Raw genomic sequence first — 27,235 nt, 5'->3', positions numbered from 1 at the left:
TTGCTCCAGGGTCCCCTATCATTTCTTCTTATGCTGCTCAGGAAGAGGAATCCTTTGACTCGCAACATAGGCACAGACAGAATACATCCTGGGTCAGTCCCTCGAAGGAGTGGATGCTCAGCTTCTGCTTTCACACCCCTAAAGAATTGTGCCATTTGTGAGCCAGCTGGATTGTGAGCCCAGGACTCTCAGAAGGGGGCCCACCTGTGCCACTGCAATGCATTTGTAACCCATGCTTCAGCCTCATTTGTTGGGAAGGCTTGATTCAGGACCACAGTGCAGCCTGTGCTGATACCAGGTAGCATCTGCTGCATTGGTATTGAGAGGATGCCTTGTAACCTCTCATTTTGCCCCATGGTGTGAGTAAAAATGAGAACCACAGAAAAGCAGGCTGTCATGTGCCCCACATTTCCTCTGCTGAAGTGTGCAAGTGAGAAGTACTGTGCAGCTTTCACTTGTACAGCTGGCACGGAAAGATAGTCGGGTACCCCTTGCACAGCCTGTCTGCACTGCTGTCTGGGGAGAGGCCACCTGGTGGCCCTGAGAACTTCAGCTTGGCTCCAGACACTGCTACTGAAAGCTGACCATGCTCAAATAATACCGGTTGTGGGGGGCTCTCTCCTTTCCTTGTCTGATTACCCCCTAGGGGGCATCCACTTTCTGGCTCACCTCTCCAGCTGCGGGCTCTAATCCTTGCCAGAGCACAGAATCTTGACTTGGTAAGTTCAAGTTTCACAGGCACAGAAGTGCCTGCTGGTGATACGACTTCACCCTCCTCTTGGGTTTTTGCTGACATTTAATGAAATATCCTTCCATCTCCTCCCCACCTTGCAAAACAAACTTCCTGTTTTGAGCTTGGTCCAGACTGGAACAGCCCTGTTACTACACCTGTGAACACGCGCAGACAGACATTCCTCCCCTCCGTATTTGTAGAGCTTTCTGTCGACCAGCCAGATCTCCCCTCTCGGCTTACAGATCCTAAATCATAACACGAGATAGGCTACCAGCAGATGAAGAAAAAAGGAACTGCACGTTTCAGAGCTGTTTGAATGAAAACAAGGCTCTGGTTTATTTCGCCGTGTTTTGCCACAAGGACTCTAACTTTCCCCCTTCTTCACAGCAGGATGGAACCAAGGCAAGGAAATCAGCTGATGCAGGAGCCAGAGTGAGTCGAGGAAACCCGCAAACCCAGCCAGTACCATGAGCTCGCGTCTCCCCTCTGCGCTGTAGGAGCCCGGGGCAGGCGAAGTCGGCAGAAAGCAATGGCTTTCTTCACTCCGTGGAAGCTGTCCTCTCAGAAGCTGGGCTTCTTCCTCGTGACTTTTGGCTTTATTTGGGGTATGATGCTCTTGCATTTTACCATCCAGCAGCGAACTCAGCCCGAGAGCAGCTCCATGCTCCGGGAGCAGATCCTGGACCTCAGCAAGAGGTACATAAAGGCGCTGGCTGAAGAAAATAGGAACGTGGTGGATGGACCCTATGCGGGGGTCATGACAGCCTACGGTAAGTTCTGCACTGCCGGGGCGCCTCTGTCCGGTTCTGCTTTGCCTCCAAGGGACCCCAGAGGCTCTGACACTTGGTCATGGATTGAGTCTACCTCTTGCCGCTCCTGGCGACACATTGCACACAAAGGGACGCCTTGCGAGAGTTACAGCAGTGCCCTTTGGGAGATTCTGACCTCTTATCCACACTGATGCTTAGTGCCCGGAGCAGTGGGGCTTCCCTCCTGGAGCTCTGGTGGTTGTATTTGCAGCTGGCGCCTCTTCGCTGGACACATGGCTGGATTGCATGATCTCATCTGGGAGGATGTTCAGGGAATGTAGAAAAATAGTCTCATTATTGTTCCCTAAACAAAACTTAATTAGGACGGGTAGGGGGAGGTAAGGACGGTGAGGAGGAATGTTCTAGGCCTGCCAGAAAACTCAGAGCCAAATGTGTACCTCCCTCCGGCCAGTACACACTTCATCAGAGCCTACATGCTGATCAGTAGTTTTAACCTTGGGTTTCCTCACAGTTTATGGCTCTCTCGTTTCTTGCTCGTGTCTCTGATTGCTCTCACTTTGAAAGAGATCTTTTGGTACTCGTTGCTTTTTTTGTCAGGTGCTCAAAATCCTTTTTGAAATGAGGTTGAGTGAAAAGATATGCATATGGAATATTATTTTTCTTTCGGCAAAAGTTAGGCTTAATATAGAAAAGTTGGAAGCTGTAGACAAACCAAAAAAAAAAAAAAAAAACAAGATTAAGGAAAATCACATATAGATCTACCACTGTGGGAAATAACCACAATTAACATTGCAGTGTATATCTTTCTGTTATATATGTATATACATACACACTCACACACAAATATATGCGGACACAAAATATTTACCAAAGCATACACAAATACAATATGGGGGCTTCCCTCGTAGCTCAGTCGGTAGAGAATCTGCCTGCAATGCAGGAGACCAGGTTTGGTTCCTATGGTCAAGAAGATCCTCTGGAGAAGGAAATGGCAACCCACTCCAGTATTCTTGCCTGAGGAATCCCATGGACAGAGGAGCCTGGCAGCCTTCAGTCCAGGGGTTGCAAGGGTCAGACACGACTTTGCGACTAAACCACCACACACATACAAAACACAAACTGCAAATGAAATTTGGATCAGACCGTGTTTCGGAAAATCCAAGGTGCAGCCCTCCTGTGGTCACTGAGTATTAGAGTGGACTTGGTTTGCAGTGGATGACCTTTGTGAAGTCGTGCAGTGACAGGTCTGGCCATTGAATGGAGACTTCCGTGGCCTCAAGGTTTGGAGCCTGAGGTATAATATAAATCAGATACAAGGGTGGGGTTGGTTGAGGTGGGAGGCATTGCTGGCCTTCTTTAGCGTCCAAATGATGATTCCTGAAAATGTGTAGCCACAGGTGTTGAACTTTAAGTTCAAACACAGGAGTTGTTGTTGTTTAGTCACTGAGTCATCTCCAACTTTTTTGAGACTCTGTAGACTGTGGCCCTCCAGGCCCCTCTGTCCATGGAATTTCCCAGGCAAGAATACTGGAGTGGGCTGCCGTTTCCTTCTCCAGGGGATCTTCCCAACCCAGGGATCGAATCCATAGGAGGATTCTGTACCACTAAGCCACCTCAGAAATCATACTCAATTGTACATATATGTTTTTTTCTTTTTAAAAGAAATCCAAGAAATACGGTTACTTTTTAATTATATATATCTATATTTTTTGGTAAGGAGGAAATGATTGTTTTCCATATACAATGTGGACTTTCTTTTTCAGTGCCCACTATTTGGATGATCACACAAACTGCTTTTAGTCCAGTCTTTCAGGATTTGGCAGTGTCTGTTGGCACTGGTTTTTATAATACATCTAAATGTCACCTTTCTTTGATCTGATGGATCAAAAACTGAGACGAGTTTGAGAGCTGATGTTGAAAAACAGCTAGGTAGTTTTTCGGAGGGTGCATTTTAAATTACGTGTTGACTTGGATCTTCTGTATTAATACCCAAATATTATAGGTAAACCACCAGAAAAAGATAAATAAAGCAAATTGTCACCATTGGTGTTTCTATTGTGTTACAAGTAAATGTCATGAGTAAAACAGGTACTGCTTTCCAGTTTCTGGTTCTGTGCTTTCCATGTTGCACATTTGTAGAGAAAGGGGTCTAGTCCTGTAGTAATTTCCTCCTGTTCCTCTCTCTCAGATCTTTATCATGGAAAGGAAAAACCACTTGAATGGCAAATGCATAGACTTTTTGTTTTCTAGTTGTTTGCAGTGGTTTTATTTCTTGTGTACTGCTAAACATCTCATAGCGTGAGTTTCCTCCACACTAAAGAGCAATGATTTGGTCTTAGCTTTTCAGCCTCACAGAGACAGTATATTTTTTTTAGAAAGTTATTGAAAACTTCAGAGTAGCCTAGTTAGAATATCAACCACCTTATATGTTTATAATCATAAGACTTTGGAGCTCAAAGAAACTACAGAAATTTATTTCAACTTTCTCCCTTTACAGAGGAATTTTAGCAGAATAATTCTGTTCCTCAGAAACAACAGAGAAACAACCAAACGGCAAGTCTAACCTGTTTTTCTCTTTCATCTAATCAACTCAGCCTGCCAATCAAAGTGGTCCTTGGAGCTGAGTTTCAAGAATTTAATTGGACTGTGCATTTGTGCTTGAGGTTTGAGGATCATCATGAGATGAAATCTTACCAAGACATAGGCTCTCTTCTCAGCACCATTGACATTTGGAGCCGGATAATTCTGTGCATGGTGTATCTTGTAGGATGCTTAGCAGCATCTCTGGTGTGTCTATCCACTCGCATCAAAAATATCTCCAGGCTTGGGGGGCAAAATTTCCCCTCTCCTCACCTTAGAGAACCACTGCACTAAGGCTGAAAACAACAAACCCATCTAATGGCATCTTCTCATGGAAGTCCTCAAGCAGATAATTGAATTTTGATATTTAAATTTTGCCAGCTTGGTTCTCCCTGGTTCTCATTTCTGGGCACCAACAACTGGGATTGAGCCCAATGTATAATCCAGGCCCAGTCCTGGGAAGCTGGAAAGCCACTGTGAGGATATGTGCTTCCCCTGGAATCCCTCACTACATCACTAGCAGTGTGGGCATGTCAGTAGCTGGGCAGCTCTGGTGGGTGAGGTTGTATGTTGGATGGAGATATGGAGACTGCTGAATGTTCAGTGGTGTAGCTGGGCTGGAGGCGTGGGGATGAGGATACATGAGCCATTGGTTTGCTGTGTTTTTCTGCCACAAACACAACCCATGCACAGAGCATCTCCTGGACGTCTGTTCTGGGACAGTGAAGAGCTGACCCTCAGTGGCTGGGACCCGTGTCTGGTTTGAATGAATCCAATTAATAGACCACCTCCCTCTCAAAAAAAAAAAAAAATGTCTTCCATCTCTCGTCCCATATTGGTATAATCAGAGGCTCTCAATGTGTCTTCAGTAGCTGCAGCAGGTGTTTGAAGAACAGTAGTGGATGATTTGGGGGCTTCCTAGGTGTCACTAGTGGTAAAGAATCTGCCTGCCAAAGCAGGAGACACAAGAGACGTGGGTTTAATCCCTGGGTCAGGAAAATCTCCTGGAGTAGGAAATGGCAACCCACTCCAGTATTCTTGCCTGAAAGTTTCTGTGGACAGAGGAGCCCGATAGGCTACAGTCCACGGGGTCACAAAGAGTTGGACACGGCTGAGCACACACGCACACAGTATTACTGACTTATTAAAATTTGTGACTTGAGATGCTGGAGCAGAAGTATTCAGCAAACTATGACCTGTGGGTCACATTTGGAACTCTGTGTAAATAAAGTTTGACTGAAACACAAACACTGTCATTTGTTTATAGCAACTAATAACAGACAAACGTGACAATACCAGGATTTATTTCACTTAACATCTAAAGTGTGCTGACTCTATCTTTCAGAAGCCTCCATAGTTCATTCTGAAATGCTCATCTGATCATACCCCTCCTGTGTCAACAATTTCCCAGGAATCCCATGGCCTTGGGCCAGATCTTCTTGTTTTCATACGGCTTTGGAAGGATTTGGAACCCAGCATTCCATTGTTCTGTATTGTCTGTGGCTGTTTGGTGCGACAGTTGCAAAGCTGAGTAGTTGCTGCAGAGAGTACAAAGCCTAAGATGTTAACTCTCTGGTCCTTTGCCAAAAATGTTTGCCAGTCTCCAACGGGATTGCAGTTGGTTGTCCATTTGACTGATCCTCAGACAACAGTAGAAGAACTTTCAAATGATATCTCCTCCTCCCCCAACCCTGGTCTGGTGGTACAAAAAGAGACTTCTGACTTTCTTTTGGGATTTGGTCATTCAGGAGCAGCGCCTGAAAGATGTCCCTGGCAGCCTGTGTGGAACAGTTGGAGCAGTCATCCCTGGGGTGTGGAGGGCCTTTCTGAGTGCTCCCCTGTCACTGTGGAGAGGAGTGTGTAAGGCCAGCGCCATCCACAGCTTAGCCTCCAGCATGACTGGCAGGGCCGTGCCTGTCCGTGATTTCTCAGGAATTGCATCACAAAGGGTGTCATTCGCTCTAGTTAGTGCTGGGCTTGTTCTGAGTTGAACTGATGTCTGTCTCCAATGGCCTGACCCAAATTCTGATGCTCAGTGATCAGCTCTTTTCTAATAGGCCAGGCATGGTCCATCCTGTTCTCAAAGTAATAGAAACCTGGGCTCATGAGACATACCTCTCCCCAACCAAGGGGTCCATCCTCACCTTATTAGCCTTGACTCCTCTCACTTGATTCTCTGTGCACTGGGACGCTCTGACCTGGATAGGTCATCAGCTCAGGCTGAAGCAGTCGAGAGCCCCAGCTTCTCAGCCAGCCCCCACCAATATCCTGTTTCCGTGCTGCCTGCTTCCTCTTGGCCTCCAGGTCTGTACACATGCTCTGCCTAACCTCCTGTCTCCTGGTTCCCTGAACTCCTTGGGCCTAGACTGTCCCCTAGATTGGTTGTTACCCTTCCAGCCTGCCACACTGGACCATGTCTGTGCTGTGGGCTGGTATCTGTCAGTGCCATCGAAGCTTCGAATGCACAGCTGGGAAAACACCGTTAGGGTTCCTGCTCTCACAGAGGTTACACCTACTTGGAGGGAGAAGTAATAAACAAGAGAATGACAGATAACAGTAAGTTCCAGGAAGAAAAATGATTAGAGGGAAATTTTTTTTAAGTACTTGTGGAGCTGTTGATACTTTGGAGGAGAAGGTCAAAGAAGGCTTCTCCTGGGAGGTGTCTTTTAGCCCAAAGGATGCCGAGGAGCTACTGGGCGAGGTGGGAGGTGAGAGATGGAGGCAGATCAGGCCAGGCAAGAAGCATGGTGTATGCCAGGTCCTAAGGCCTTGGGCAAATTCTGGGAGATAGTGAAGGGACAGGGAAGCCTGGCATGCTGCAGTCCATGGGGTCGCAAAGAGTCAGGCATGACTTAGCTACTGAACAACAGCAGCAGCAAAGCCTCATGTGCAGTCCCGGGGCAGAGCAGAGGCCACTGCAGCTAGAAGAAAGTAAGCACGGAGTAGCTTGGCTGGTGCTGACGTGGGAGAAGCAGGCAGAGGGTGTGGGTGCCATGGCTTTGCAGGCTGCGGTCTCGGTATGATGGGAGTGGCGGGGGTGAGATGGGTGGATGCCCTTCTGTAGAGCTCAGCCTGTCTTGCCCCTGTCCTCTTGCCCACCGTCATTTACACAGCAGGGCAGGGAGGTAAGAAGGAAGGGAGTTCTTTCTGTTTCCTTAGGGACGTGGGGGTGGAGAACTAGGGTGGAGTTTTGGTTGCCGGCCAGTGGGCAGTGGAGCAGTAGCAGCTTTGGGCTTCTGTGGCCCTCCTTGGCCTGGGGATGTCCATTTCCAAGACTAACACCATTTAGTGTTAGGAAAAAAAAAGAAACGAACTTGGATTTCATTGGCTAGGCCTGTGAAGATTTGTTGTTTTTTAAAATTTTTTCTTTTTGCCTCTGTTCCTCCAAATTTGATCAAGGGACATTTTTCGGAGGGCTGGGTGATGTGGAAAAACCACCATTGCCCAGGCAGAAATTCTCTGCCCTTGAGGGAAATACATTCTTCTTGGAGTGAACCAGGTAGGGGGTTAAAAAAAAAAAAATGAGAGAGATGAGCCATTTGATTGTCTGAGGAGGCCCTGGTTACTCTACAGTGATATGGCTGGTATGATTCAAGAAAGGGCCCTGCTTTAAAAGCTTGGAACCTGAAAACAGGCCTCTCTGAGGCTTGGGGCTTTTCCAGGGAGCCTGTGGTAGAGGCCTGGCCCCCGCAGCGTGCCTGTCTGAGCCAGGCCAAGTTCGCGGGCACGCCTGCCCAGTCCGGATGTCTGAGGAGGCCCTCGGGTGTGTTTGGGACAGCTCTGTAATCAGAATCTGGGTCTCCAGGAGGAACTGGACACTCTTTCTTGTTTTCCCTTTGTCCTCAAGTCCTTTTCTTCACACCACACCGCTGCTTCTGGTCCTGGCTGGAGAAGGGAACACAGGTGTTGAAGGGATTGGCCTCAGACTCAGATCCCGCCCTGAACTGTAGGTCCTTCACCTTCCCTGGGGGCCGTAGCTCCTCCAGCTGTGTTTCCAGATGTGTCCCTGGGCTCTTTTGCTCAGAACTGCTCGGACAGAGCTCCCGGCCACCCTGAAGAGCTGTCCACCCTGCTCATGCTGCCTCGTGGCGCAGCCATCTCCCAGGACCAGATGCTGGGTGATGGCCGTGCATCTTCCTGCCTCTGAACCTCAGCGATTGCTCTTCCCTCCAGCTGCATGCCTTTCCTCCACAGAGACGGCTCCCTTCTCTCCTTCCAGGCCCTTTCAGAAGCAGAGCCCCACCCCTGCTTCCTTCTCGTTCTTCATGGCATTTAAACCACCTGTCATGACACTGTCATGACTTTGTTTATCATCACCTTTCTCCCCCACTTAGATTAAGCTCCCAGAGAGCAGGGCGTTGTATCTGTTTTGTTCCCCACAGTATTCTGGGGCCTCAGCACCTGCCTAGCACATAGTGGGGCCCGCGGGTGAATAGCAGCAGTGTTCCCTCCACTCGGACTCTGTGTAGTACAGCTCCAGCTGAGGCTAATTTGAAAATCACAGTGACTCAGTGATGTTTTCAGTGAGACAGGAAATGAGAAGAGATTCCCTATGAACTGGGTGTCCAGATGCCTCCAAGTAACTATTTATGCAGGATCCGGACATGGGAACTGTTGTGTATTCTGGAAGGCATTGGGAATGTGTTTATTTGTGGCTTGTGGAAGGATTCTTTACTAGATGTGTGACCTTGGGCAAGTCACTGATGTTTTAAAAACCCACCTCCTCTTTTAAGAAACAGCAGATAAAATATCACTGACCTTATAGGCTTGCTGTAAGGATTGCATGCGACCAAGCTTATCAAATCACTTAGACTAGTAACGTGTATTTGTTATGAATTATTGCTCACTTTGGCCTGCACGGACCTGCAGTAGCCACGAGCCAACGAGAACGGTCAGTGTAGACCTGATGTTGTTTCTTCACTTGAATATGGGGCTTCAGGAGCTTGTTTCTGTGGCTGTTCTTAGGATTTACAGAGGACAGGACCCAACCAGACAAGAGAGGAAATAAGCTGTGGTGTGGAGGAAGCAGGCTTGCCACTCCCTCCTAAACAAGATTGGCAAGGCGTGCCCACCAGGATCCCCAGGGCTGCTGTGACAACACAGATGCTGGGCTCCACCCCAGGGTTGAGACCCACTGCTCTGGACTCTATGGAGAGTCTGGCGCTGCCCTGGGTCCCTTTTTAAAGGTGTGTTAGCACCACTGAGTGACTTTGGCATCTTTGAAACAGAATGTGTGATTGTCATTGTCTTCCTATTTGAAGATAAGTCTTTCTCTAATGGGTGTGGGATGGACCAGTGCTGCCTCTCTCACTTTGTCTATGAAGTGGGCACCTTTGGAGCAGTTTCTGGGGGTGGATGGTGAGTGGGGCTATGCTGTGGCTCCTCTTTCCCAACAAGGAAGATGCCCTGGAGTCATTGGGGACTTCGGATGACAGTGGACTTGACCTTTCAGAGCCTGTGGACTTTTCTATACCAATTGCTAAGTTGCTTGAGTCCTTTTCCATGCAGCTGGCAAAGTGTTAGGAAAAGGGAGAGAGCAGCCCAAGAACTCCATCCTGGCTGTTTACAGATTCCGTAAAGCACTAACTACTGTCCAGAGGCCTAGATAAGATCCAGTCTCAGATTGTGCTGCCTCAGAATTCCTTGAAATCCTCACGACCCTCCCCACAGCACAGGAATAGCGTTCACTTCTAGGTGCAAGTTCAAGTCACAGCTTAATTGCCTACAGCTAACCCAGGAGAGCATGCAGTCAGTGATGCTGAGCCTCTGAAGCTGTTCTTCATTGTGTGGTAATTGTTCCCTTTGTGACCTGGTCTGGCTGTCTGTGACAATTGCAGGGTGAAGGGCGCATTGGTGAGTTTAGATGTGGGTGAGTTGTCCTCTGAATGGCTTGAAGAACTCAGATGAAATGGAGCTTGGTCAGTGACCGAAATGCTTCTCGGAAGGGTAGGGGGTGTCAGGGTACCTGTGGCCAGTGTTTTGGAGTTCTGAGGTAGAATACATTATTCTGACTGCATTTCCAGATAGCATTTCATACCTTTGTGATGGTCAGAGTGATATGAACACTGATAGAAAATTCAGAGCATCTGAAACTTGAGGCTGACGAAAACGTGTGACCCTCCAGGCACTTTTCCTGGGTCAGCTTCTTTTTTCTTCAATTGTGAAAGGAAAAAAAATTGATTTTCAATTCCAGCAGCCATGTGAGTCACTATTTCAAAGCTGTTCAACACAAGATAAAAGATACTATTCCATAAAACACACAAGGGCAGAGATAGTCCCAAGTCCATCATCGCATTCTTACAAATAAAGAATAAGAAAGAAAATACTCCTTACCCCCAAACCCAGATAAGTTTGATTTCTCTCTTGTCCTTTATTTAAATGCAGATGGATATATGTATGCTTATTTTTTTAAATTGGAATATTTTATACAGAGCTTTTAAAACTCATCTTTGTTGTATTTCCTCATCCATTAGGTCTTTTTAATGACCACACACTTTTCCTTTTTCATCCAAACGTTTCATTCAGTAAACGTTTATTGAGTTCTTGGGGTCAATAGCTGGTGGCAATAAACAGAGATGACAGGATGGACCTGCTCTCCGCCCTCCCCGGGCTCCAATCTAGTGATTTATTCCATTTTAGGAATAGTTGGACATCATATAATGTAACCTTTTTGCTGGTGTTTGGGTAGTGTCCACAGCTTATCTGTAATAAATAACACTGTTCTCTTTTATGACTAACACTGCTTCGAATGTCCTTGTACAAAATGAATGGACTGTATTTTGGTCATTGCTCTAACCGTATTATCTTTCTGTGGAAAGGTCACTTTCAAATTAATTTTCAAACATGTAACTGATGAAACTTGACATTCCTGGCAGTCAGTGGGAATGGGAGGTTGGGGTTAATTCATTTTTCATTAGCACCTTCCTTTCTCATTATCGCCCTGTCTTTTGCTGGTTTCTCCAGAGCAGTGAATGAATCTGCTCTGTGGTCTTATGGTTCGAGCTCTGCCCTTGAGGGTGGCCATGGTAGAGAGGGATTTGCGTTAGGAGGAAGCCCAGATATAAATGATTTTTGGCAGTTCTGATGTAAGTCCTTGCTCATTGCACAGTTGGCTCTGTGCCAGTGAATCGTGGCAGCTGCGCCTTAAATATAGTTCTCGATTGTGGCTGGGCCCAGAATCCTTGATGTGTGGATTGTGCAGGTTCCAGTGGAGCGGCTTGAGGATGGAACCTGGTACCTCTGACTCCGCAACTGAGCCTGATAGACTGCAGGCTGGAGAACCCCTGCTTGGGAAGCATGTCGCAGGGGAACGGGGTGGGGTCAGCACAGCCTTGCTTAACTGACTTGCCGATCTGGGCAGTCAGGGTTTATCACCCAATCTCACAGCTTTAGCCAATAGACCTATGAACTGATAGATCTTTTTCCACCGGCAGGACCCCCTTTCTTTAGTTTCCATCTCTTTGGATCCCAGCTATGGGGGAAGGTATAGCTGGCAGTGATAAATCCTTGACTGTTCTGTTCAAGGATATGAAAACCTCTTCCAGCCTCTCTCACCATTACTGTCATGGTTTTCTAGAAATGAAAACTTACGGAGCTGCCAGGGCACCTGTTCTGAGATTTTGTTGATCTCACCCTTTATCAAAGAACTCCTGGCCTGATAGAAACCAAAGCTTTCTTTCCCCAGAGGGACATTTAAAATGTTTTCACTTACTTTGATCTCATCTTTGTCATGTTCAATAAGTTTTCAGAACACAGAATTGCAATAGTAATGTTGGGATTAAATTTTTATTACTGAGGCTTTGAAGCACAAACAAAATTTTAAAAGTCTGTTAGTAATTGGAAATTGTAATCCTGCTGAGGATACAGTTTATGGCTGTAATAACTATAAAACACAATGATAAATATGAAGATATTATACTGGAATTTGGAAGAATATTTTCACTTTCCTTTCTTTATTAAACTATATGAAATTAGTCTTGAGTATTCAGTCTTATCAAATATATGGGTTAACATTAAGACTAAGAATGCATACAAAAATACTCTGTGTTAAGTTTAAAATTGCAATAAAACTCTTTAACAGTTCTTACAGATTTAGCTGTGAAATACAAAGGTGAGAAACAATTGCATCACCTAGAAAGGTATTGCTTATTCAGCCTTATTTGTGGGAAGACTGTAGTTCATTTATTTGTTGGTTCATTCATTTACTTATCCACTTAGGTAACACACACTTACTGATTACTGTAATGTGCCAGGCACCGTGCCAGTTTGTAAGGACTCAGAGATGAACTTGGGATCATCTTTACCCTTGTATATTTTATTGACACAACTATCTTTTATCTTGTGTTGGAATGCCTAGAAATAGTGACTCAAATAGCTGCTTGAATTGAAAATTAACTTTTTTCTTTTTTTCCACATTGAGAGAGAAAACATGCCTACCCAGGTAAAGTGTCTAGAGAGGCCAAGGTTTTTAATAGCCTTGTATTCAATTCAAGGAATTTAAGGGAGAAGACACAGAAAAACAAGTTCTTCATTATGTTTAAGTGTTGGAGTTGCTCACAGAACTGCCCCATCAGTGAGTCTTGAGGGAGGTTGGGGTATGATTTAACAGGGACACATTGCAGAAGCCCAGGACTTAATCCCTACTAAGTGTGTTCAGAAGCAGCAAGTCAGAGATGCTTGCTGGCTGGAAGGTCCATAAGGTTCCTTAAGAAGCAGTAAAGCATGGTGGGTAAGAACTGTTGGGTCTGGAACCAGGTTGCCTGGGTTTGGACCCCAGATCTGCAGTCATGTGGGACAAATTCGTTAACCTCTATGTACTGTGGTTTACTCATCTGTATGATGGAGGTGGGAATGGCAACAAGTTTCTCATATTGTCTTGGTGGGACCAAATGAATTAATCCAGGTAAAATGCTTAGCCCAGTAACTAACACATGAGATTTAATAAATGGTGTTGCTGGTGCTGGTGGAGGAACAGTAGTAGCAGTTGCATCAGTATAGTGATAATAGCAGCAGTAGCAACCTTAGCAGTGGTAGCATTGGAGTAGAGTGATGATGGTGAACATCAGCGTTCTGCTCATCATCATGAATTCCTTTATACCGTGTCATAGAGTCACACAAGATCCATCTGTGTAGGTGGGATCAACAAGAGATAGTAAATCACATTTATTGATGGACTGTGTTTTAAGAATCAAGGAAGAATGTCTTCTTAATGCCGATGTGACCACCGTGTATTTTATCCAGGGTGTGTATGCCACCAATAACTATCACCAAAAGCTGTGGGTTGGGAGACTCTCTCCAGGAGTCCTGTTGCCTTTTAAAAAAAGGGCAGAAGCCTGAAAGGGGTTACCAGCTCTTGAGAGACCTGCAGCATGGGCTGTCAGCTCCCGCCTTTCCTCATTGTACTTTCCATTATATTTGCAGTAGTGTCACCATGGAAGTCATACATAATGCAAGTTTAGTGACTGTCTTTTCACTCTTCATTCTTTCTCCCATAATCCTTGTGTCCAAGTTCTATCTTGATAGCTCCGCAGAAGGGCAGTGCGGAAGACAAGCGTTGGGAGAATGTGCTTAACTCAGTGGTTCTCGAATGGAGTGCAGTTGTACTCCCCAGAAGGGACATTGGCAATGTCTGAAGACATTTCTGGTTCACACAGGAGGATTGCTACTCTCATTTAGTGGCTAGAGTCCAGGGATGCTACAGACACCTTACAGTGCAGGATAGCCTCCTTCCTCCTGCTCCCCACCCTCCTGGCAAGCAAAGAATTATCTGGCCCAAGTGTCAATAGCGTAGAAACTGAGGAACCTGAGTAAAGCCAGACTAGCAGATTGGGCCTCTGTGTATGGCTAACTACAATTGCTGGTAAGAGTTAAATGCCCTTTTTACACGTGGATGCCTTGGCTGACAATTCAGGCTCTGGGCAAAGACGTTGAGATTGGGAGGCAGGGCAAGGGAGATGGATATCATTTATCTGAGGAGTGGTTTCTTTAGAGTGCACGCAGCCACCTCTGAGCAGCACCATGGCCCCCATCTGTGTGGCTAGCCTCTGGCAATCTTCAGAGCTCTGGAGAGGCAGTCAGTGCTTCAGAGTCAGTGTAAGACCAGAGTTGGTGGCTGACTCCTGCTGTCTGTGCCAGCTAATGATGTGTCAGGGACAGGCTGTGAGTCACACTGGTTGTCAGGCTGCAGCCCCCGAGGAGCGTGATCTTATGACCCTTTGGATAAAACGATAAAGCTTTGCATCACTCGGGGAGAGATTTCTCTAGGAAGGATGAGAGCGTTTTCCAAAGGTTTTATTTTTTTAACTTACGTATGTAACAGTTATGTAGAACTTATTATGTGCCAGGCAGTGTTCAAAACATTTTACAAATATTAACTCATTATGTCTCATTAGAACGCCAAAGAGGTAGGCTTATTCTTTTCACTCTTTTACAAATAAGGGTACAGAAGTGGAGAGTGAGGACTCAAACCTAGGAAGTGATTAGAGTCTAAGCCCTTAATCGCTAGGCTGAAAGTCACTGAATTTCACACTTGGTTTCTTTTCTCAGCCCTGGCTCTTGACTTCTGGCTGGTAGCAGCGAGGCATCTGGGAATTAGGCAGACCTGAGTTGAGTCCCCATTTGTGATTTTGTATGTCTGGAACCACGAGCATATTGCTTCCTGTCTGTGAACCTCAGTTTTCTCATCTGTGAAATGAAGTCACACCTGCTTCATGGAGAATGTGAAGTTATTAATAAATGCAGTTCCTTATATATGTGCATGGCACCTGATAGACATTCAGGAACTCTTAGTTCCTATTTAACCTTCTTTGTTACAAACTTATTTTTGGCCAATTGCTCTTTTGCATGGCCAGCTTGTCTTAGAATCTGTGGGTAACATCCTCAATGAAGAATAAAAAGTAGACCTGGTCAGATGTTTGTTAGAGAGACTGAATGAACAGACTGCTACAGGTCTTAATGCTGTGAAGAAGTCTTGGGTTTGGTGTTGGGAGTGCTGGGGAGATTGAGATTATGCTACGCACAAAGATCCAGACTCCCAGGATAAAGATGTGGGTTCTGTTTCCAGTCTTTAGTGAGCTTCAGTGATGCTGTCTGTTAACCCTGGGAATGCAAACTTGCATGTCCATGTCAGTTATGTGTCTTGTTTCTGTTCAGATGAGTGTTTCTCTCTTGACTGGAAGTAGAAAGGCTGCCTGCTTGTTAGTGGACAGTCATTGGCTGTGCTCTGGGGTTGGTGGATTGGCCCAGTGTGTGCTTCTTTCCTGGCCAGATCTGAGCACCTGTTCATTGCAAGTGTGCTCTGTTCCCAGCAGAATGGAAGGTTCCCCTTTGTCTGAATTCAGGATTTTGCTGCATCCTGCTCCCCTGGCATACTCCCAGTTCATAAGTGAATCTGGATTCTGTTCACATAGCTGCTGCCCTGTGGTCCTCCTGCCTTTCTCACATGTTCAAGTCAGACTGTCTTTGAGTTTCCAGAGGAGGGGGCTAACTTAATCTCTCTCTGTGTGTAGATTACCTTGTATACAAACTTAGTAAATACTTATGTAGGCCTGAAGATAATGCGTCTGTAATTTATCTGGAGAGAAGTACATTTCTCTGTAACCCATAGCCAGATATGTAAGAAAGAGAATCAACTCTTAAATGTAAGCACCAGAAGAAAATGGTCCCAGCATCTAGAACAATGCTTGGCACATAGTAGTTGTTTAACTAATATCTTGAAAGAATGAACTCCTTCTCTGATAGCTCAGTTGGTAAAGAATCTGCCTGGAATGCAGGAGATCCCCATTCGATTCCTGGGTTGGGGAGATCCACTGGAGAAGAAATAGGCTACCCACTCCAGTATTCTTGGGCTTCCCTTGTGGTTTAGCTGGTAAAGAATCTGCCTGCCATGCAGGAGACTTGGGTTCAATCCCTGGGGTGGGAAGATCCCCTGGAGAAGGGACAGGCTACCCATTCCAGTATTCTGGCCTGGAGAATTCCATGGACTGTATAGTCTATGGGGTTGCAAACAGTCGGACATGACTGAGCGACTTTCACTTTGAATAAATGAATGAGTCTGGTCTTTAAGTGTGCTTCTAAATTGCATTATAGTTAACTTTGGATTATCCAGCATATCTGAAATCTGAAACTGTAGCTTTTATCTTGTTTTGTTATTTAGTCGCTGAATTGTGTCTGACTCTTTTGTGACTCCATGGACTGTAGACTGCCAGGCTCCTCTGTCCATGGGATTTCCCAGGCAAGAATACTAGAGTGGGTTGCCATTCTCTTCTCCAGGGTATCTTCCCAACTCAGGGACTGAACCCGCATCTCCTACATTAGGAGGTGTATTCTTTACCGCTGAGCCACCAGGAAAGCCCATAACTTTTTATTAAGTAACCAACAGCAGTAAAGACTTTTCAAAAAATCGGGACTTGCAAGAGTATGAAGTAAAGTAAAGTCACTCAGTCGTGTCCTACTCTTTGCGACCCCGTGGACTGTAGCCCACCAGGCTCCTCTGTCCATGGGATTCTCCAGGCAAGAGTACTGGAGTGGGTTGCCATTTCCTTCTCCAGGGGATCTTCCCGACCCAGGGATCGAACCCGGGTCTCCCGATCTCTGAGCCACCAGGGAAGCCCAAGAGTATACAGCACTAAAAAACAAACAAAACAACAACAACAATGAGCTTGATCTGGACGTTTTCAAGGCCTTCTTGCATTTGGGGCTTGTCATTCTGTGTGTTAGTAACCACCATTGAGAGGAGGAAGAATTGAATGCTTTGGTAGGATGCTAAATAACAGCATCTCTCAACCTACTAGCTGAACAGTTTTATGTCACTTACTGTGAAGTTTGTGTTACAGAGCAAACTGATGTGTTTTGGACTCTCTGGGCCCCTTGAGTGTGGCCTCTGTTGCCTTTCAGGTGGAGTTTGTTAGGACAGGTCTTCATGTGGTGCCTTTTGAACGGCCACATTTTGTTCTTCACATCAGAGGGAGGGAAAGAGAGAGCGAGCGTGAGTGTGCATGTGTGTGCCAGGCTGATGTGAGGGGGACCGGAGGATGTCCGAGCTGTTGCATTAAATCCTGTGCATGTTTGCTGTTGCAGATCTGAAGAAGACTCTTGCTGTCTTGCTGGATAACATTCTGCAGCGCATTGGCAAGTTGGAGTCAAAGGTGGACAACCTCGTAAGCAACGGCACAGGGACAAACTTGACCAACTCCACCACACCTGTTCCCAGCTTACTTGAGAAAATTAATGTGGCAGGTAAGGACCACGAGTCTATGCCCAGACGTGGAGTCAAGGCCTGCTCTGAACTAGGAGGAGAACCACAGGGGCACAGTGGTTCTTATTGATATAAGATAAATCCCATCAACTTAGTATGGTCCCTATAACCCTAACTTTAAATTTATTTTTGAATAATATGTTCAAAGGCTTTTACAGTCTCATCATGATGTGTAATATTGGGTGGTTTCTGTGATATGTTTCCCATAATGAGCTCCTGGAATTACTTTTAATGAGAAGATTCATAGCAGGGATAAAGGAAATACAGAGGTGATCTGGGAGGCTCACACCAGGTAGATGTTCCTTCCCCTCCCCATTTTCATCAAACAATTTCAAAAGTCTGTTCCACATAATAAATTCTCTCCTCCCTGCTGCTAAAGAAGAGCCATGGCAGACTTGCCTCCTTTGTGTATCCGGGGAAATAGGCGTTCTAGAAATGGCATTCGGGGAATAAATGGCCCCTGCCTGATCTTGGCCTGATTCTGTAGCCTCTTGTGGACACCTGAATGTGTGTGTCTGACCCCCTTCTTGAAACTGGACTCCTGGATAAAAGAAGGGAAATGGATTTAAAACAATCCCCATAACATACACAACGTATATTGTCCACAGCTCACATTTGGACCCACCCACCCACTCCTCCGCCGCCGCCTCCGCAGCGTTGCTCTGCCCTGACATTGGCCTCTTGGCTTTTGTGGTTAAGCTAGGCCTTGGCCTTGTTAGGGTGACCACTGTCATTTCCTGGGGACCCAGGACAAAGCAAAGAGCTTTGATGAGGATAAGGATTAGGTGCTTTGAGTGAATGGCTGTGAATGAGTTGTCTATACTCCTGGTGGGTGGTATACAAGCTCTAGCTAATAGATAAAATAAGTAGCTGGGTTACTTTCGAAATTTTAAAAATCGACTTTAGTATCCTCTCTGGCTTGTTTTTCTCTCCCTTTCTTATAGGAAACTCACAGCCTTAAGTGGAACAAGATTCTTTTCCTTTCCTACCTCCCAGTGTCAAAACATTTAACTGTTTCATATTATGCAAGCTTGTTGTATTACTTTTCTGCTGTGTTCTCTGCCCTTTAGCAAGTTTTAAATTGCAAACTATATTTCTAATAATCCAAAGTATCTGACCAAACAGAGGCATTAAAAATAACTTTTAATTACAACACAGAGGCAGTGTCATCTGGGCCATAAATCCTGTCTTCCTTGCAGTTTCCAGCAGCTTCTGTAATTAGACAAGAAAACCTCCCACTGTGTTGAGCTGCTTATTAATAAATGGAACCCAGGCCTCTCCAGCCTCCACTCCTCCACTCCTGTTCCCAGTAAGAAGTGCTGTTGAGAAGGTCCTCTCTGATTTCCTGGCAGTTCCGTAGGTTCCTGTTTCAGAGGGTTGTGTAGGGGGCGGGGTGGTGTTCCGTCTCTGGCATCGCTGCCTCCCACTGCCTCTGTCCTGGAGGTCCCGTGTCCATGTGTCTACCATCATTCTCTTCCCTGATAAGGGATCTTGCTGCCTCTGACTGTCTTGTTTGTGTGCCAGGCTCACAGGGAGATTTCCTGTCTGAGTTTCAAGTCCCAGGGTACACAATTGTGGAATGAAATGTGATGGAGGCGGTGACCACTCTTTTCAAATGGAGTCCCTGACCCGTGCCTGGAGCTAGTACACTTGGTTAACAAATATCTCTAAGCACATTCTCTAAGTCAAGGGTCCCCAACCTCCAGGATCTAATGCCTGATGATCTGAGGTGGAGCTGATACAATAGTAACAGAAATGAAGTGCAAATAAATGTAATGCACTTGAGTCACCGTGAAACCACCTCCCCTTCCCTGTCCATGGAGAAATTGTCTTACGTTGAATCGATTCCTGGTGCCAAAAAGATTGGGGACCTCTGCACAAAGTCATTGGATTTGAAAAGGGCTTCTTTAAAAGTGCCACTGGTACTGTGCTTTTACTAATATTTATAGAACCAGAGTACTTGGTTTTTTATCTTTCCTTTTTGGGAAAAGGGAGCTAATTTAAAGTTCTGCCTTGGATAACTAACCTCATTCTTACTTGTTTTCATCTTTCGTGTGTGACATGCTCCATACCTTTGAGATTTTTACTGGCCAATTAGAAAAATAATACACATGCATGGGATAACACAAACTATGGTCACTGTAAGAGGGGCTGTCTTTGGAAGGCTTCTGATAGGAAGGTAAACTTAGAAGGTGGTTAGGACGGAGGCAATTGAGGATTGAGGAGGAGACACAGAGTAGAGATGGATTGCTGCCCAGGTAAGAAGTTAGAAGGAAGGAGAGGAAAGTGGCCATTCTCTGCCATTAAACTGTTTCCAGTTCCTGAGCCTTGGAGGGACTTGGAGCCTTGCTTTTGTTTACTCTTCTCAGCATCTCAGAAGTAAGTGCTTTCACAGGTTTTATGAGTTTAAGTATGTGGGATGGGGTGGGACTGAGGTAAAGACCTCGTAGTGCCAAGCAGAGAAGAGATTGTCTTCCCCGCTCCTGGCTTTCCATTTTGTGAATCATCTCAAACGTTGCGTCTAGAAAAATGTGCTCCCATTTTCTTCGAGGTTCCTAGAGAGCTGACAGTTTCCTGGACTACTTAATATCCTGTCTAAAATGGAAGTTCTTTCTGTCTGAGGGTCTGTTTCTTTGCCTGACCTGTGTGTTAAGCCACAACAAAAAGAAATGTCATCCTTCCGTGTGTGCGTGCGTGCACATGCTCCCCTGCCAGACACTGCGCTAGCCTCAGTGACTACAGATGTGCCGTGAAGAATGCAGGCATCTGCCTCTATTTCCTCCAAAGGTCAGAGGGGCCGTGATATCTTGTCAGAGAACACACACGTATTCTTTATTTGCCAGGTCTGTGGGTTAGTGTGCCACGAAGAGGGCCAGAGCACTGAAGTTCCCAGTCCTAGTGCATCGTCAGCCCCTCAATGGCTTCTTTGCCCTCTTCCCTGATCCTTGCCAGGCTAGCAGTTCTCACATCCCTCCTGTCATAGCAGGGGTGGCTTTTGAGCTATGAGAGTTCGTTTTTTATAGGGTTCCAATCCTAGTTGAGTGAGGTTGTTCTTCCCCGCTCGCTGCATTAAGACATGTGGTAATTGCTCAGAAATGTTCTCCCTGGTGTGTCTTTAACTGCTTACTCTGGTGTCTTATTGCTAACGGATGTTTCTGATTGCTTACTGTTGTGTCTTATTGCTCGCTGATATATCTTCTGGTTGACTATAAACTGTATCTAAATTGGATACCATAGCAGTTGAAGAAGAATTCTCTAAATTTATTTTCTTTTTAGGGATATGTGTGTGTGTGTATGTGTCTCCCCTTTCCTTGCTCTGTTTAACTATGTTGTATGTGATTTTTATCCAAAATGGCTTGTCTTGCCAAATTTATTACTCTAGGGCTTTTTTATTATGTGAAAATGAATGTTCCCCTAGAGAAATTGTGGTGGAAATGGACTTTAGGAAAGTAAAGAATGAGATTTGAACTGCATTTTTGAGCAATCTTTATCTTACTGAAGAGGAAGGTGAATCAAAGAAATGAAAAAATAGGTTGAAAAAAACTTTTCAATCATGAGAAATCATGATTTCTCCAGGTTTAATCAGTGATAGAACTTGTATATTTCCTTGTCAAAATTACTTATTTTGGGAATGGCACTTGGGTTTTTTCTTTTTTGAAAGACCAATTCTGCTTTTCTCTGGATTTGTGATTTTGAATTCTGAAGTGGAGAGAATAGGTCAGGGTTGGTGGTTCTTGGCCATGTATTGACATAGGGGAAAGGTAAAGAGCTACAGGTGTGTGATGTGAAAATGCTGGCCTGCTGAGGACTGTCATTGTCTGCTTCTATCCTTGTTTGGCCATCTGTGTCTTGTTCAAAGCCTGGCTGTTGAAGGTGTTTAGTAAGTACTGTCCACATGGATTGGATTATGCTGGAGGGGAGAGCATTTCACTTCTGCAAGGAATTCCTCCCTGTAGCTCCCCTTCTCCACTTACATGTACAGGGATTTGCTTACAAGTGGGACTTGGCTTCTCATTTTCTTGTTTTAGACAACAGTGGCAGACACCATCTAAGAAATACAACTCCGTGTTTCTCGACCATGACTGAACTTCCCGTGGGTGATTTGGTGCTCTGGAGCCCTTATAGTATGTGATGGTTCCCACTCTAGGCTGTAATATTTGTGGGGAGTGGGGATATTGTGCAGCTCTCTGGTGAGGGACGGGGAGGCAGGAGTGTGGGCACTAGTGTGTGCAAATTTATTCATTTATACTCTCAAGGGCCTGTTGTCATTCAGCATCGGCTGAATAACTGGCCAATGCTGACAGTTGATTAGAAGACAGAACATCATGACCACATCCATCCGCTTGTGCTATGATCGCTTACAGTTGCAAGGTGAATGAATTGGGAAACATTCGCAAAATCGAAAATACAGGCACAGCTCAAAAGGATGCTTTCTGATACTGAGTCTAAATTGAACATTAGGCAGCCCTGTGTTTTCCAAATGTCAGTTTCAGCATGCAACATATTCTAGTATTTGGAGTTGAAGTGCGGTGTATTTGAACTGGGATATTTTTCTCAAGAAAAGAACCATAATTGTTATCCTTAGCATTCGAAAATTAAAAAATGTTCCTGCTGAGTTCCAGGGACTGTGTTTGGAAGTACAGCTTCTCCCCTCTCGGTGCTGCTAATGGACCTTGAAATGAAGTCACACCTGTGCTGTTGCCTTGTTTGTGTCCCTGTGACGTCAGATATGCTGGCCCAGCACCTGGGGTGTCCCAGCCCCGCCCAGAAACCAGCGCAGCGGATGACTTTCCCAGGATCAGGTTTCAGCCTTCAGTGTCACTCCAGGTGCTGCCTGAGAGAAAGGGGAGAGAGAAGACTGATCTTTATTAATTAAAGAAAGATTTTTTTATTAATCCGAGCAAGAAACCAGTATGTTCCTTCTATCCATCTACCTGTCCTTTTCTGTGTCATTCTTTGCACAGGGGGCAGTAAGTATTTGGCTACTTGTCAGAAACAGTCCCTTTAGTACCATCTCAGAGAATGGATGTCTTTGTTGGTCTGGTTTTCACTTTGTGTGGTCAAGGGCAGTTTGATTTTTATCACAAGGAAGGAGGAAAAGGAAGAAAATACAGTTCAGGAGGAGTGGTGCTGATCTGTGTGCCTGGGTATGTTTCTTTTCTTTTTTTTAAGCTTCTTATTTTGGATTAGGGTATAGGCTTGTCATAGTTTTAGGTAAACAGTGAAGAGACTCAGCCATACATATATGTGTATCCATTCTCCCCCAAACTCCCCTCCCATCCCTGCTGCCACACAACATTGAGCAGAGTTCCATGTGCTATACAGCACATCTTTATTGGTAATCCATTTTAAATATTGCAGTGTGTACATGTCCATCCAAACTCCCCAACTATCCCTTCCTCCCATCCTTCCCCCTGGCAACCGTAAATTCCAGAGTTCTCTAAGTTTGTGAGTCTCTTTCTGTTTTGTAAGTTCATTTGCATCATTTCTTTTTAGATTCCACATGTAAGGAATGTCATAGGGTGTTTCTCCTTCTCTGACTTACTTCACTCGGTGTGACCGTCTCTGGGTCAATCCATGTTGCTGCAGATGGCATTACTTCATTTTTTTCAATGGCTGAGTAGTATTCCATTATATGTGTGTGCCTCATCTTCTTTATCCATTCCTCTGTCAGTGGACATTTAGATTGCTTCCATTCTTGGCTGTTGTAAACTGTGCTGCAGTGAACATTGGGGTGCACGTATGCACCTTTCAGTTCACGTTTTTCTCCGTATATATGCCCAGAAGTGGGATTGCAAGGTCATATGGTAGCTCTGTTTTTAGTTTTTTAAGGAACCTCCATACTGTTCTCTATAGTGGCTGCACCAATTTACATTCCCACCAACAGTCTAAGAGGATACCCTTCTCTCCACATGCTCTCCAGCATTTATGGTTTGTGGATGTTTTGATGATAGCTCTTCTGGCTGGTGTGAAGTGATATCTCATTGTAGTTTTGATTTCTCTGTGCCTGGATATTAATATCATTGGTTCTCAACTGCCTGAGGTTTTTCCCCACCCCCTCAGGCAGTTTTGGTTGTCACAACAGAGAATGTTGTGATGTCTAGTAGACAGAAGCCAGGGATGCTGCTGAACAGCCTGCGGTGCACAGGCTGGCCCACAGCAGAGAATTATCTAGCCCCAAATGTCAATTGTGTGGTAGTTCAGAAACCCTCATCTGTAAGGCATTGTTGAAAACTGGTTTTCCCACTTATCACCGGTGGAGAAAGATGTTTGAGACATTGAGGTTTCCTGATCACCAGCTGAAACCTTTAGTCTCCTTCCCCATTCCTACCAAGGCAGTTTGCAAGCCTCACCACTTTTAGCTTTGCAACTGGTCTTTGAAACCTTTGAAAAATGTTATACACTCCCAGAAGACTGTTCTAGGATTCTGACCTTAAGAAGCCTCTTTCCTGGACCCAAACTGTACAATTTTGGTAATTTGCATTTTACTCTGGCTTATATAGAATATAATTATTTCTTTTCATAAAAGAGCCACTAATTCAGAATAATGATGGCAAAGTAGTTGGAGAGAGTGGATGTAAATTACCAGGATGTTTTAGAAGAAATTCCACTTTATTAATTTTAAGTATATAATTATCTAGATATGAGCGAGTAAATTAACTAAGTTAAGGGAAGCAAGAGAGGTCCCTAAAGATCTACTTCACAGCATGAAATACCTTCCAGACCTTAACTAGAGCAACATAAAAGAAGATGAGACAGGAAAAGTAGGTTGGGGGATCTGCGAAGAGTTTTTAATGTAGTACTAAGGAGTTTCTGTCTTATTCTGTATGCAGTGACAGCTGATGAAGGTTTAAAGCAGGCAGATGATTAGATGAGGTCTATATTTTCAGAGAAAAATGTGGATGCAGAATGCTTTCAAAGGGGGTCATAGAGAAGCCAGGTGAAAGTTTAGTTGACTTGTGTAGAAGGACTGAAAGAGAGTGTGAGGGAGGCTAGGGAGAAGGAGAGGATTTGAGATCCACATCGGGTGGAGCTCACCTGACGGGGTTGCTGGTGGACCATGGGAGGCAGCAAAGGAGGAGGCGTCATAATGATTCTCGAGGATGGAGCTTGTATGATGGAACACTGGGGTGGTGCATTTATGGAGGAAAGAAGCCAGCAAAGGCAAGATTTGGGAAAGACCGTTGCCATGTGTTAATGTGGACTTTGGAGTATAAATTGCTTTGCTGCAAGCCATTTGTTTAGAAATACCAGTTTAAAGGAAGTTGGAGCATTAGTTCTCAGGAGATGAGGGACGTGAAAGGCAGTGTTTGTTCCATGCTCCTGCTGCTGCTGCTAAGTCACTTCAGTCATGTTTGACCCCGTGCCACCCCATAGATGACAGCCCACCAGGCTCCCCCGTCCCTGGGATTCTCCAGGCTAGAACACTGGAGTGGGTTGCCATTTCCTTCTCCAATGCATGAAAGTGAAAAGTGAAAGTGAAGTCGCTCAGTCGTGTCTGACTCATAGCGACCCCATGGACTGCAGCCCACCAGGCTCCTCCGTCCATGGGATTTTCCAGGCAAGACTACTGGAGTGGGGTGCCATGCTACCCAGGCTCACACCCTGCTCTGCTTCGTGACATTGGGTCTGTTTCTTAATGTTTCTCTTTTTTTATATTTATCTATTTGGCTGTGTCGGGTCTTAGTTGTGGCACGTGGAATCCTCACTGTGGCGTGTGGGAGTCTTGCGTTGTGGCACGTGGGCGTCTCTAGTTGTGGTGTACAGGCTCAGTGGTTGCAGCGCCCAGGCTTAGCTGTCCCACAGAGTGTAGGATCTTAGTTCCCCAACAAGGGATGGAACCTGAGTCCCTTGCCTTGTAAGGTGGATTCTTAGCCCCTTGAGCACCAGGGAGTCTCTCTTAATCTTTCAAGGCTTACATTTCCTCTTCTATAAAATTGGGAAGATAATAATAGTGCCCAACAGTCCCCCAATAATAATAATGGGGGTTGTTTATGAGGGTTAAATGAGATTAGCAAACTACCTAGAAACATACGTGTTGCAAAGTCAGCACTAAATAAACATTGTTAGTTACAGTTTAAAGGCTACACATTTGGAATATTGATATAAGAATGAAGACCAGATTGACTAATTATTAGTTGTTAATCTTATATGTAATATAATACTGACTAATTGTTAATATCACCACAGTGAAACTAATAACATATTTGAATAGTGTTTTATGGATAAGAAAATATTTTCATACATGTATGTTACTTCCTTGAGTATTTTAAACTTGAAGTTTCCCAGCTGACCTTCTTGTCTATTCTTAGAGATTTTTGTTATCAATACTGAGAGGAAATCCACGTATTTATCAGTAATCAAGCAGAAATAGAATTGGGGGTCCATGTAGTTGGCGGGTTTGGAAGATGAGGCCGAGATCACACTGCTGGGTGCAGGCAGGCTTGGAACCATCTCCAGGAACCTCAGCGGTATTGCCATTAGCACCGGCGTCACTCTTTGGCCATCCTCACAGGGTGGTGGCAGAAATGTTGCCGGAGACTCTAGATTTCTGGCAATACTATTTGGGAACAGCTTGGGTTGCAGTGTATGCCTCTCCACGACCCACTGACAGTGTGCAGTAACCTCCTGACTGACTGGGCCTGCATCGCCCAGTCAGGTCACCCCGAGATTTCATGATGGGAGAGTGTCCCTAAAAAGATTCCAAACAAGCATATAGAACATAGACAATGATCAGGGACTCCTATCATGTATGGTTTGGATTTCCAGAGTCGTCATAAGCCCAGCTCAGGCTTCTCTTTCCAGCAGGATTCAGAGGACAAGTCTTCTGGAATGCTAGCCTTTCTGCTCCCCCATTTTATTTTAAAGTCTAATGAATTGAATTGTTACAGTGTTGCTTCTGTTTTATGTTTTTAGATTTGGGGCTGGGAGGCATGTGGGATCTTGGCTCCCTGAGGAGGGATCAAACCTTCGCCCCCCGCATTGGAAGGTGAAGTCTTAACTGCTGGATGGCTGGAGAAGTCTCCTGCCTCCAATTTAAATGCTGCTGTGCCTGAGTGTGTGCCCCAGCCCTTCTAGGAACTGGCCCAGCCTACAACGTATTGTTTGTGTGTGCCCAAAATGTTGCTTTGTTTTTGTCCTCAGCCTGGATGCCCTCCATTTTTCTAGCTTACCTTTATTTATCATATTTTTTCAAGACTCACCTGATGCACTGTTTCCCATAAGAAGGCTTCCTTCAGGTCCTTTGCTCTCAGGGATTTCTTTATGTTTTATGTTCCCCACAACTACTGTGTGATCCCTGGATGTTTCCACAGCCAGGCTCCAAGCCCTTCAAAGGCATGGGCAAAATAGCCTGTATTTTCCCTTTCAGCCCTATAAACCTGGTATATAGCAGTGAGCGAAAGTTGCTCAGTCGTGTCTGACTCTTTGTGACCCCATGGACTATACAGTCCATGGAATTCTCCAGGCCAGAATACTGGAGTGTGTAGCCTTTCCCTTCTCCAAGGGATCTTTCCAACTCAGGGATCGAACCCAGGTCTCCGCCTTTGCAGGGAGCCTGGTAAATAGCAGGTTCTCAATGAATGTTTGTCCAGCTGAACGCATGCCTCCCACATCCTGAACGGGAGGATTGTTTGTCCAACTGAACACATCCTGGCCACACACCAGGTCAGCCACAGTTCTGAAACTTTTAGCACAACACTGGGGTCTACACTCTCAGTTCTGAATCACTGTGTCTGCTGCCTTGGCAGTTTCCTGAATATTTTAGGAATTCCTGAAAGTACCTAGAAAGTTGACTGCTAAGTTGCTCAGAAGGAAAAATACTTTTGCTTTCCTGTGCTTTCTGGAAATTATGATTCCATAATAAGGTAATTTACTTTGTCATTTTTTTCACAGGTA

General features: G+C 45.2%; 1 protein-coding gene across 1 annotated transcript in view; it reads left to right on the top strand.

Annotated features, from left to right (window-relative positions):
• The first annotated feature begins 1,262 nt into the window (after positions 1-1,262).
• Positions 1,263-27,235, top strand: part of MGAT5 (alpha-1,6-mannosylglycoprotein 6-beta-N-acetylglucosaminyltransferase) — a 232,726-nt gene continuing 206,753 nt past the window's right edge. The window contains exons 1-2 of the mRNA XM_052663956.1: positions 1,263-1,503; positions 17,161-17,319. Coding sequence (XP_052519916.1) covers positions 1,263-1,503; positions 17,161-17,319 — 400 coding nt within the window. The remainder of the gene's footprint in view (positions 1,504-17,160; positions 17,320-27,235) is intronic.

This window comes from Budorcas taxicolor, chromosome 2, assembly GCF_023091745.1.
Source record: "Budorcas taxicolor isolate Tak-1 chromosome 2, Takin1.1, whole genome shotgun sequence".
In the NCBI taxonomy this organism is placed as follows: Eukaryota; Metazoa; Chordata; class Mammalia; order Artiodactyla; family Bovidae; genus Budorcas; species Budorcas taxicolor.
This window is presented reverse-complemented; position numbering and strand designations above follow the sequence as displayed.